Genomic DNA, 12469 nt, shown 5'->3' on the forward strand with positions numbered 1-12469 from the left:
GGTATCAGGGTGATCTTGGCCTTAGAGAATGAGTTAGGGAGTGTTCCCACCTCTTCAATTTTTGGAACAGTTTGCACAGAATTGGAGTTAGTTCTACTTGGAATGTTTGATAGAATTCTGTGAAGCCATCTGGTGCAGGGCTTTTCTTTTTTGGGATGATTTGATGACTGATTCAATGTCTTTACTAGTCACTGGTTTGTTGAGACGCTTTTATTCTTCTAGTGTCAACACAGACATTTTGTGTTTCTAGGAAGTTGTCCATTTCCTCTAGTTTCCTCTACTTTACCCAATTTCTTGGCATACAGTTATCTTATAGTCCTTTTTATTTCTGTGATAAGAGTCAGTATTAATGCCCTCCTTTGCATTTCTGATTTTTCTTATTTGGATCCTCTCTATTTTATTCTTTTTCAGTCTAGCTAAAAGTTTATTTTACTAATCATTTCAAAGAACTAATTTTTGTGTTTGTTGATGCCTCTATTGTATTTTTATTCTCTATCTCATGTAATTCCAATATAATATTTGTTTTTACCTTTCTTCTGCTCACTGTGGGTTTCATTTGTCTTTTTCTAGTACTCTAATTTTGAGTACTAGAAAAGGACAAACTAAAACATCAGATTTGAAATATTTCTTCTTTTTTAATGTAAACCTTTAGGGCTATAAATTTCCCTCATAACTTGTCCTTGGATGCATCACATAAATTTTAGTATGTTGTGCTTACATTTTCATTTGCCTGAAGACAAGAAATAGTTTTTCTTGTGATTTCTTCTTGGATTCATACATTGTTTAAGAGTAAAATTAATTTTCTGGAGATTCCTACTTTGACATCTTCCCACATTGCCTCTAAGGTTGGGCTTTGATATGTGATGCAATCTAAGAGGATAGTCTTGCAATTTATAATATTAATTGCAAATATATTTGATTGCATTTAATACTTTCTCCATATTGAAGCCATTTTGTTTTACACCATGGTTGGTCTTTGCTTTTCTGTCTGTGTATTGCCAGTACAAAAGAGAAAAAAGCAAGAACTCTACTTTTTGGATAACTGTCCGTTTGTGTCATTAGCACCAGGACTTCTGCACAGCTCATTATTGCTGAGGGACTGAAGAGGAATCACTCAGTATCTCTATAAATCATCACATTATTCACATAAATGAAAGACAAATGACAGGTGAATGGAATCAGATATCAGATTTTTATTGACAAAAGTTGTTGAATGACAGGAATTTGGTGTGTGAAAAATAGAGGTGTCTAACAATGAACCACAGCACCAAGCAGATCTGTCCACACAGACCAGGAAGGGTTAGGGAAGGACATGCCTGCTTTTCCATAACATACAAGAGTGTAGAAATGAAGAATATCAGTAAGGATCACTAAAATGGTAAAAAAGAGACAAAATATGACAAATAAAAGCCAAAGGATACAAAAATAATAAAAGTAAAAGTATAAAAGAACACCAAAAACATCCCATACCCCCATCCCCTCCTATTATTCATTTACTTTTTGTCCCCATTTTTCTACTCATATGTCCATACACTGGATAAAGGGAGTATGTGCCACAATTTTTTCCCAATCACATGGTCGGTCACACCTTATAAGCTACACAGTTATACAGTTGTCATCAGGAATCAAGGCTACTGGATTCCAGTTCAACAGTTTCAGGTATTTCCTTCTAGCTCTTCCAATACACTAAAAATTAAAAAGGGATGTCTCTCTAATGCATGAAAATAGCATTCAAAATGACCTTTGGATCCATTTGAAATTTCTCAGCCACTGAAACTTTATTTTGTTTAATTTCTCTTCCTCCCTTTGGTCAAGAAAACTTTCTCAATCACACAATGCTGGTCCAGGCTCAACCCTGGCAGACATGTCCCATGTATGGGGGAGGGCAGTGAGTTTACCGGCTGAGTGGGCTTAGGGAGAGAGGTCACATCTGAGCAACAAAAGACCTTCTCTTTGGTGACTCTTTGGCAAAATTCAAGGGTCAAAAAAGCCATCTGTGATGTGAAGATTAGTTGATGAAAGAAATCCAAAGTGATTTACCATCCGGGCAGAGTTTTTCTAATATAAATACTACAAACACACTAAATTTTACTTCTCATTGAAATATACATGCAAAAGTACACATTTATGTGTAGTTGATTTTTAAAAAATGAAAAATCATTGAACCACCCCCATTTAATCCTATTTTACCAACACCCAGCTAAAGAAAGAAAATATTACCAGAATATCTCCTGCCCCCTTCCAGTCTTCATTCCTCCCAAAAGTAATCACTGTCCTGATTTCTCACATTGTAAATTAGTTATGCTGGTACTTGTGATTTATTTAAATAGAAGTGTAAAATATAACATTCTTTGTAACAGGCTTTTTTAACCAAACATTATATTTTGAAATTTATCAATAATATTGCAGTTGGTTGTTCCTATTTCTGGATAGTATTCTTCTGCATGCATATATCATTATTTATTCATTCTACTGTTGACAGAGCCTGTATTTTGCTATTACAAATAGGAAGCAGACATACAGAAAATTAAAACTTAACATCAGAGACTAATTAAACCTAAGTTCCATCAAAAAACAAAAGGATTTGTGTTTAGAAGGAGGCATTGGATTCATAGACACCCACAAAGATTGAGTTGAAAAGTGAGGATGAAAATAGAATGTCTGAAAAATTTCCCAGAGGAGGAGTTAGACATAAGGTTCTGCACAGGTAGGTATCTTTCCCCTTCTCCACCCCAGCTTTGCATGAGATAAGGAAAGACAAGAAACAGGCTATGTCTTTGTTGCTCAGATGTGGCCCTCTCTCTCTAGCTAAGCCAACATGGCAGTTGAAATCACTGCCCTCCCCTCTATGTGGGATCTGACACTGAGGGGAGTAAATCTCCCTGGCAACATGGAATATGACTCCTGGGCAGGAATGTAGACCTGGCATTGTGGGATGGAGAACAGCTTCTTGACCAAAAGGGGGATGTGAAAGGAAATGAAATAAGCTTCAGTGGCAGAGAGATTCCAAAAGGAGCTGAGAGGTCACTCTGGTGGGCACTTTTACACACAATATAGACAGCCCTTTTTAGGTTCTAATGAATTGGAATAGCTAGCAGTAAAAACCTGAAACTATCAAACTACGACCCAGAACCCATGAAGATTGAAGACAATTGTATAAAATGTAGCTTATGAGGGGTGACAATGTGATGGGGAAAGCCATGTGGACCACACTCCCCTTTGTCCAGTTTATGGATGGACGAGTAGAAAACTGGGGGAGGAGACACCCAGTGTTCTTTTTTACTTTAATTGTTCTTTTTCACTTTAATTTTTATTCTTATTATTTTTGTGTCTGTGGTAATGAAAATGTCAAAAATTAATTTTAGTGATGAATGTACAACTACATAATGGCACTGTAAACAATTGAATGTACACTTTGTTTTGTATGACTGTATGGTATGTGAATATATCTCTATAAAAATGAATTAAAAAAAGAAAAAGAAAGAGGCTATGAACTTGTAGATGTGGGAATAGGCGAGGTGGGACTGAGATGCCCATTGAAAGAAGCAGGAGCCCCAGTGAAAGCCTGTAGACTGATCCCCCTCACTCTGCCCCTCCTCAGCTCCCAGAATGCTGGTGGCCAGGCTCACCACACCCAGCTAGGAGGCTGGAGGAGGCTTTCTTGGAGATCTGAAGCCACCCAAGGCAGAGGCTTCATATCCATGTGCATCCTCACCCAGTGAACCCCCAGAGGATCACTGAGAAGCACAGGCCTCACCCAGGCACACAGAGCCCACTCAGCTGCTTCCCCCCATGCATGGGGATGTGAAAGTGTGGCCAGGACCCCAGTTACTTGAGGACAGAAAGGTGGTGAACAAAACTCTTACTAAAGAGATGGAAGGAAAGAAACACATAGCATCAGGGGTCTCTCGGTCTCTGCAGTACAGGACCTGGAGCTGATCCTTCTGTCTCCACTCTCCCCCCAGTGCAGCAATCAACATCCTCATCTTAAAGAGTCCCTGTTCTTCCTGCTAGTCTCTTTCCCACACATTACTGCCCCTGTCTTCCTAAATTAAAATTAAACTCTTTACCCTGGTGATGGCATTTAACCCCACCCTTCCAGCCACCATTCACTCACTGCATTTTGGCTTCCCTGGCCTCTGGGTGATCCCCAAACACAACACTCTCACACCCACTGTATCACCATCACCTGTTGTTTCCCTTCATCCTGCAGTGCTTGTTGCCAGGTTGCTTCACTGCTCAGATGTCCTCTCTTCAGAGAAGATTTTTAACCTCTCCTCAGAGCCCCCATTTCCCACACCCATCACTCCTGCCCTTCCCTGGGCATTCTCCTCTGTTATGTTACCATTGCATGACATCCTCTGTGCACTGTTCAATTTCTCTGTCCAGTATCTCCCTGTTTTGGTTTGCCTAAAGCTGCCAGAATACAATATACTGGAAATGGTTTTGCTTTTATGATGGAAATTTATTTGGTTGTAAATTTACTGTTATAAGTCCATGAAAATGTCCAAATTAAGGCATCAAGAGGTAGATACCTTCTCTGAGGAAAGGCTGATGGCATCCAGAGTTCCTCTGTCAAATGGGAAGACACATGGCTGGCTCTGCTGATCCTTCTCTCCTGGGCTTAGATTCTGGTTTCAGTGGATTTCTCAAAATGTCTCTGGGCTTCTTAGCTTCCCTGTGGGTACTTTTGTTTCTCCTGGGTGTTTTCTTTTTAAGCATTTCCAAGCTGTCTTCAAAATGTCTGCCATTTATCCTCTCACAGAGGGTTCCAGCAAAGGGATTAAGACCCAACTTGAATGGGCAGGGTCCTGTCTCCATGGAAACAACATAATCAAGAGGTCCCACCCACAATATGCCTGCCCCCACAAGATTCAACTAAAAGAATATTGGCTTTTCTGGGGTACATAATAGATTCAAACCAGCAGACTACCCCCACCACTTAAATATCTGCTCCATTAGGATAGGGACATTTTTTCTCGCCTTCACTGTTCTATGACCTAACCCAAGCTCTATTTTGAGAAATCATCCTTTATCTTCTTATAACAATTTTTCTGTCCTTTGATTTATCCCCCAACACACTTGCTAGAAGTGTCACTAACTGCTTTCTTCCACCATCAGTAATTCTCCCCAGTTAGTTCTAGTCACAAATGACACTGCCAACAGTGTTCACTCCCTGTCCCTTCCCCAGCTGCCAGGACAGGTGGAGGCCTTCCTGACAGATCAGAGGGGGCCACAGAGCACAGGGAGCACGGGGATGACCTTGGGAAGGACACCCTCTAAGTGCACCTGGTTAGGCTAATTGTTAGCATCACAGTTACAGACTGTGAAGGAAGGAAAGAGAGGACAGGCTTTCCCATGAAGAGAAGCAGTCACTTCCCTATGAGGAAACCATCAGTGTGGACTCACCTGTTCCTTTGACTTCTTTGGTGGAGAAGAAAATGCAATAATTAAGGCCTTTCTCCCTGTCCTCCTTTGCAGATCCAGAAACTATGATGATGGCTTTTCTTAGGACTGTGAGTTTTGTTTCAAAACAAAGCACACTTCCTCTCTGGCTTGTGCCAACCGCAGTGAACATGTTTCACATCTCAGCTTCCTCGAGTGTTCACCAGCTTCTTCCCATCTGAGGCTTCCATTCTCTCTGGGGATTCAAGATGTCGGCATCATTTTTAATATCTGCACCTCTTGAGGTTTCCTCTTTCTACTCTCATATTCTGCATACAGAATACTCTGCACAGTGCACTCTCTCACAACCTCAATTCTGTTCTGCTCATCTTGACATCCTGGAACTTTCTGGCATGCCCCTACTGCTTGTTAGGGTCACTGAGCTCCTGGTGATTTTCATTCTGATGTTGTTCTCACTGTTGTCACAGCTGTGAGCATGTGAATTTGGCCACTTCCTTCCTGATGCCAGTAGGGTTCATCTTGGCATTTCTCTTGCTATATCTTCCTCAAGAGTGGAGAAGGTGGATGTGGGTTGGAAGCAGGAGACATGGGTCTGTGCCTGAAACCCAGGAGAGGCACAGTAAGAGTGGTCTCCTCAGCATGGTCAATGTTGAAAGCTAAGGGTAGAGACCAGCAGAAAGAGCAGGAGTGGGGGAGTCTCCTCTCTGTGCTGAGACTCCTCTGTCCACGTCAGGCCCTGTTCCTAGACTTTTATTTCTGCACTGCCCAGCCTGGCCAATCTCTGCCTGAGGTTCTGAGTACATCACAATAGAACATCTGTGACTTCATGTTAGTCTCCAAGCCATGTGACTCCCCTGCCTCCCTGCCTGGGGTGGGTGGGTGGGGTTTGCTTGCCAAGAGCACTCTGCCTCCATCTCAGTGACACTCATCACTTCTCTAGTCAGGAGATATTCAGTCTATATGAGAGTTTATTAGGCATCAGGAAGGGTGGCCCATGTGACATCACAGTGCTATTTGGACACAAGGCAGATCCCCAGCCTAGAGTTCCTAGCACATGGATCAGGAGGGCTCACATAAGTCCATCAGGAAGGGCTTCTTAAGCTGGGTGTTTATAGCCCCTTGCCTCCTCTACTACCTGCCACCCATCTAAAGCCCTGCCCCATGTATGCAGGCTGTGGTTTTCATGGTGACAGTAAACAAACCTCCACAACACATTTTTTTCCCTATAAGCATGACAAACACTTCTTCCAGTTTGTCCTTTATTGGCCTTAAATACAGTGGTTTTTTTTTTTTTTCTGGTTTGTTCATTTCTCTATTTTTTTCTTTTTGACCATTATTGGCAATAGATATTTAATTATTTTTATTTAGTCCCATTAAGAGTGATGTTTATTAACAGAAACCAATCACAGAGATCCTGTGTTTCCAACAGAATTTTCACCAGGATAATACATCCTTCAATAATGCCTTGTATTACCTGTTGGCTATCATGTCCAAGATGAGTCACTTAGGCCAAAATCTGACAAAGAAATCTAAGAATGCAGGACCTGAGGCACTGTAACTCAACAGTTGCCTTTAATTGCCTGAACTCTATGGGACCTTGTGTGTTTCATTCTTGTAAATTACTCCCATAATCTCTCACTCTGATAAGTGAACATGGTCCCCTGGGAATGAAAACTGAACACATTTATGGGCTTTGGAAAGCATGTTTATTTTTCAGAGAGAATGAACCCCCTGTCTATTTACCCAAAGAGCTTTCCATCAGGGGATATGAGTATAGTAGGCAAGATGAAGGCTCTATTGAAAAGTGGTAACAGATGCATTTATAGTTTTCTTTCTGGAAGTGCCATTTCCAACTGAAGTCACAGCTTCTTCCCCTTCATGATCTAAAGTGACCAGGAATAAAATGAGCTGGGGTTCATAATGCTCACACCATTTTAATGTGTAATCAAATTGCTTTGGAGCAGGACTGTGTGGGTTTTGGCCCCACCTATCACTGTCCCTCATCTGTGGGTTTGGAGTGTGTGTTAAGCTCCCTCTGCCTCTGTCTTGCCATCAAGATATGAAGATAAAAGGAAAACAGAACCTGACTCAGAGGATTACTATGCTGTTAGTGCAGGAGCCAAGTAAAGACCTTAGAATAATACCTGTGCTTCATGTTAGCATTTCTATTCCAAATTTTAATACAATCCTGGGGTCAGGTCTTAGAGTCACAATTTGTCATACGAGAGCCCCTCCCTTTTTCCACAGTTCTTCAGAGATGCCATTTGTTGGGTTTATTCATGGTTTTCCATCTGTCCCTTTAAAATAGTGATAAGAAAAATGAAATCAATTGGCCATTGTAGGAATGAGAAATTCCCCGTGGAAGCAGCTGGAAGAATGAGAATGAATCTTTTACCTTGAATATTAATTGCCAAACCATGCATTAATTATATGCCCATAATCCAGAGTTCATGAAACAAAGAAATATTCTGCTAGGGCTAGGTCCATATCTCTTCATTCTTGCTTTTTAAATTTTAACTTCAAGACAAGATAATCTGCTTAGCATTCCTTTGACATGGCTCCCACCAAAGAATACAAAATATAAAATGTGTGTCTCTAATGTCAACTGTTCTCAAATGGTTTAGCAGTTTCCTGTATTAGGAAAATTGGTAAAAATTTCTGTTTTAAACCTCTAGCCTAGTGATGGGGTGGACAATAATTTTAAAGTAAAGAGCACTCGAGACAATAATTTAAATTCAATATATATTTACTAAAGGAGCACTTAAGGTAAAAAGGAACAGGTTTACAAAGCAAATATAAATTAGTATATTACTAAGCCTGGGAACTCTAGTCTCTCCAGTTACAGCTGAATATGAGAAGAGAGTTCCTATACATTTCTAGCACAGGGTGTTTATATTGTAAATGATAAAGTTTGCATCTTCGATCACATGAAATTTTCTGGCACAGGTATAGGGAGTTCTTATATAAAACTTCAATCTTAATTATATGAGTCACCTTTCTTTTTTTATGTTTAGCAAGCAATAAAGTCTTAGTCCAACCTTAAACAAAACAGTATATGTCTTGTGGTTCATACTAAAACTTAAATGAACTAAGATGAGGGAGGAGGGGGAGGAAGAAGAGAAAGGCACAGGGGTCGGAGCTGTTATCAAAGCTGCCACCTTAAAAGTTCTCTCCCCCCCCTTCCCTTCCCTTCCTCTCAATGCCCCTAGAAAGATTGGAGCTGTTGCTGCCTGCAGTCAGTGACCACAGATTCCACACCTGCCTACAGACAGAGGGAGGAATCATGAGCTTGGAAATTCAACTAAGTGATCTGACAGGATGGGCACTTTCCTGACATACTTTACAGAGGAATTTGATGGTATAAGTGTTAAGGTGATATTCTGAGGTTTTGAAGCCTAAGAAAGGTGGCAACTCAATCATGATTTCTTTTTCAACTTACAGCATTTCCTTCCTTGAAGTCTTCATTTTTATCTTAGTCTCAGGCAGTTATACTTAAGCATGATCATTGATGACAAACTGGAAGGATTGTTTCTTAAATGTGGCAGCATAGATGTCTTCCAGGACAATGGTTGTAATGGGTGGAGTGTCTGGCCAGTCTGCCATGTCTGGGGAACTGCAGGAATCAGTGCTTCAAGATCAGAGTATGCCTCCCCAGGAGATCCTTGCTGCAGATGAAGTGTTACAAGAAAGTGAAATGAGACAGCAAGACATGATATCACATGATGAACTCATGGTCCATAAGGAGACAGTGAAAAATGATGAGCAGATAGAAACACACGAAAGACTTCCTCAAGGACTACAGTATGCACTTAATGTCCCTATAAGTGTAAAGCAGGAAATTACTTTTACTGATGTATCTGAGCAACTGAGAGACAAAAAGCCAATCAGAGAGCCAGTAGACTTACAGAAAAAGAAGAAGCAGAAACAACGTTCTCCTGCAAAAATCCTTACAATAAATGAGGATGGATCACTTGGTTTCAAAACCCTTAAATCTCATGTTTGTGAGCACTGCAATTCTGCCTTTAGAATGAACTATCACTTACAGAGACATGTCTTCATTCCTTCAGGCAAAAAAAACACATTTCAATGTAGTCAATGTGACATGAATTTCATACAGAAGTACTTGCTACAGAGACATGAGAAGATTAATATGGGTGAAAAACCATTTCACTGTGATGAAAGTGGCATGCAATTTATTCAAAAATATCATATGGAAAGACATAAGAGAACTCACAGTGGAGAAAAACCTTACCAGTGTGAATACTATTTATAGTATTTTTCCAGAACAGATCATGTATTGAAACATAAAAGTATGTGCCATGAAAATCATGACAAGAAACTAAACAGATATGCCATCAAAGGTGGCCTTCTGACATCTGAGGAAGATTCTGGCTTTTCTACATAACCAAAAGATAACTCACTGCCAAAAAAGAAAAGGCAGAAAGCTGAGAAAAAATCAGCTGGGATGGACAAAGGGAGTGCTATGGACAAATCTGACCTGAGAAAAGACAAAAATGATTACTTGCCTCTTTATTCTTCAAGTACTAAAGTAAAAGATGAGTATATGGTAGCAGAATATGCTATTGAAATGCCACAGTCTTTGGTTGAGGGGTCACATTTAGAAGATGCATCAGGAGAAATACACTCACCTAAGTTGGTCCTCAAAAAAATTAATAGAGAAGTCTGAAACAGCCACTGGAGAAAATCAAACAATTTCACCTTCATCCACATATGAAGAGAGCAAAGTTTCAAAATATGCTTTTGAACTTGTGGATAAACAAGCTTTACTGGACTCAGAAGGCAATGCTGACATTGATCAGGTTGATAACTTGCAAGATGGGCCCAGTAAACCTGTGCATAGTAGTACTAATTATGATGATGCCATGCAATTTTTGAAAAAGAAGTGGTATCTTCAAGCAGCAAGTAACAGCAATAGAGAGTATGCACTGAATGTGGGCACCATAGCTTCTCAACCTTCTGTAACACGGGCAGCTGTGGCCAGTGTCACTGATGAAAGTACCACAGCATCTGTATTAGATTCACAGGCTCTGAATGTGTAGACTAAGAGTAATCATGACAAAAATGTTATTCCAGATGAGGTACTGCAGACTCTGTTGGATCATTATTCCCATAAAGCTAATGGACAGCATGAGATATCATTCAGTGTTGCTGACACTGAGGTGACTTCTAGCTCATCAATAACTTCTTCAGAAGAACCTGAGGTCACCCAGTCAAAGAATGTTGAATCAAACTCCCAAGCATCCTCATCAGATAAAGCCCACATGTTGCAGGAATACTCAAAGTTTCTACGGCAGGCTTTGGAAAGAACTAACCAAAATGATGCCTATTTGAATAGCCTGAGCCTTGACTTTGTGACTGATAACCAGACTCTTCCATATCATCCAGCATTCTCCTACATAGCCAAGCAAGTCTATGCAGCCATGCCCATCAATAGCTTTTGATCAGGAATGAATTCTCCACTAAGAACAACTCCAGATAAGTCCCACTTTGGACTAATAGTTGGTGATTCACAACACTCATTTCCCTTTTCAGGTGATGAGACAAACCATGCTTCTGCCACATCAACACAGGACTTTTGTGATCAAGTGACTTCTCAGAAGAAAGCTGAGGCTCAGTGTGTCCACCAAGCTTACCAAATGAGATCCTTTGAACAGCCTTTCTGTGCTCCATACCATGGATCGAGAGCTGCCAATGGACAGGTGAACCTTCAGGGACCAGGGACAAGTGCTGAATCTCCAGAATTTCCCTTGGTGAACGTAAATGGTAATAGAGCTGGGATGACAGCTTCACCAGATACCACAACTGGACAGACTTTTGGCTAAAAAAATGTGTAAATAATACTGGCTCTTTAGAACAGATTAATCAAGAGTGGGGTTACTCTGTGTAAGATGGAGTGCTGAACAGATTTAAGAGCAATGAGTTATAACAAGTTAACAAGTTAAGCTGATATGAATAGCAAGATAATCCATTTTGTTTGGTTAGTCAGCATTCTTTGAACTGCCTTACATGTTGTCATCTTTATAGAAGCAATGCATTATTTGTTTTAGATCAGAAACTTGCTATTCTACCTACACCAAGTTAAAAAGGAAAAAAAAAAGACAATTGTTTCCTAATTGATAGCACTGTACATTCTTAGGAGATTAGTAATTGTGTGAAATTTACTCATACTGTTTCTAAGTTTTTTGGCATAGTCATTGCATTTCAGCAGCAGGGAATCTGAGTATATTTTACAGACAGAGTGAACTTAAAAGTTTAAATGTCAAGAGATTATGGCTTAAATAAATTAGTGTGTCCTTTAGGGGGGAAAAGAAATCAAGAAACCACCTTTTAAAAAGAATGATATGCCATGTACCCTTGATTTTCATTTTGCATTATATTGACATGTGTTTTTTTGAAGGAAAAAGGTAATAAAATTCTGATAGTCTAAGACTCCACTATTTAAAAGCCTAATTACTTAAAAAATATGCATACTTTCAGAACTTTTACCAAATTACACAACTGTTGAAGCATATACTTCTCTATGGAAGTATGCATACCAGTGTCAGTTTCTTTGTATGGTTGTATCTAGATACTTTTAATGATTTTTCATGTGCAGGTATCAAGGTTTTGAAGTTTTAGTAAAAAAATACTCTGTTGATTACATTCCCAAGAACATAATGCTTACAAATATGTATATTCCAGGTTTTAAATCTTAATTGTATTTTACTTTACATATATATGTCATTTAACATAGAGCACTTAGAATCTATATTGTGTTTTTGATTTCTCAACATAAAAAAATTAGAATTTTAGGTTTGATATTGTTGTGTCATAATCATCTCACAATTGACAATTTTAATTTTGGGCAATAAAAGGAAATTGGGGTATCTTTGGAGCTATAAAACCTGGTTTAATCCTTCTCTTTCTAGAGTCTTGAGACATTGGGTAATTAAACAGTATCCAGAGAAACTAAGGAAATGGCATTTTAATTGCTTATTTTACCTTGAGTTACTTTCTAATGAACACTGCTCATTACAATTTACAAACCAAAAGTGTTTATTAA

At 39.5% G+C, this 12469-nt stretch overlaps 1 protein-coding gene across 1 annotated transcript; it reads left to right on the top strand.

Moving 5' to 3' along the window:
- The first annotated feature begins 8904 nt into the window (after positions 1-8904).
- Positions 8905-11249, top strand: LOC119525008 (zinc finger protein 148-like). Its single transcript, XM_037823705.1, is given in 3 exon segments — positions 8905-8957; positions 8959-9590; positions 10960-11249. Coding segments are annotated over 3 exon segments (975 nt in total).
- Positions 11250-12469: the final 1220 nt, after the last annotated feature.

This window comes from Choloepus didactylus (genome assembly GCF_015220235.1).
Source record: "Choloepus didactylus isolate mChoDid1 chromosome 23 unlocalized genomic scaffold, mChoDid1.pri SUPER_23_unloc2, whole genome shotgun sequence".
NCBI lineage: Eukaryota > Metazoa > Chordata > Mammalia > Pilosa > Megalonychidae > Choloepus > Choloepus didactylus.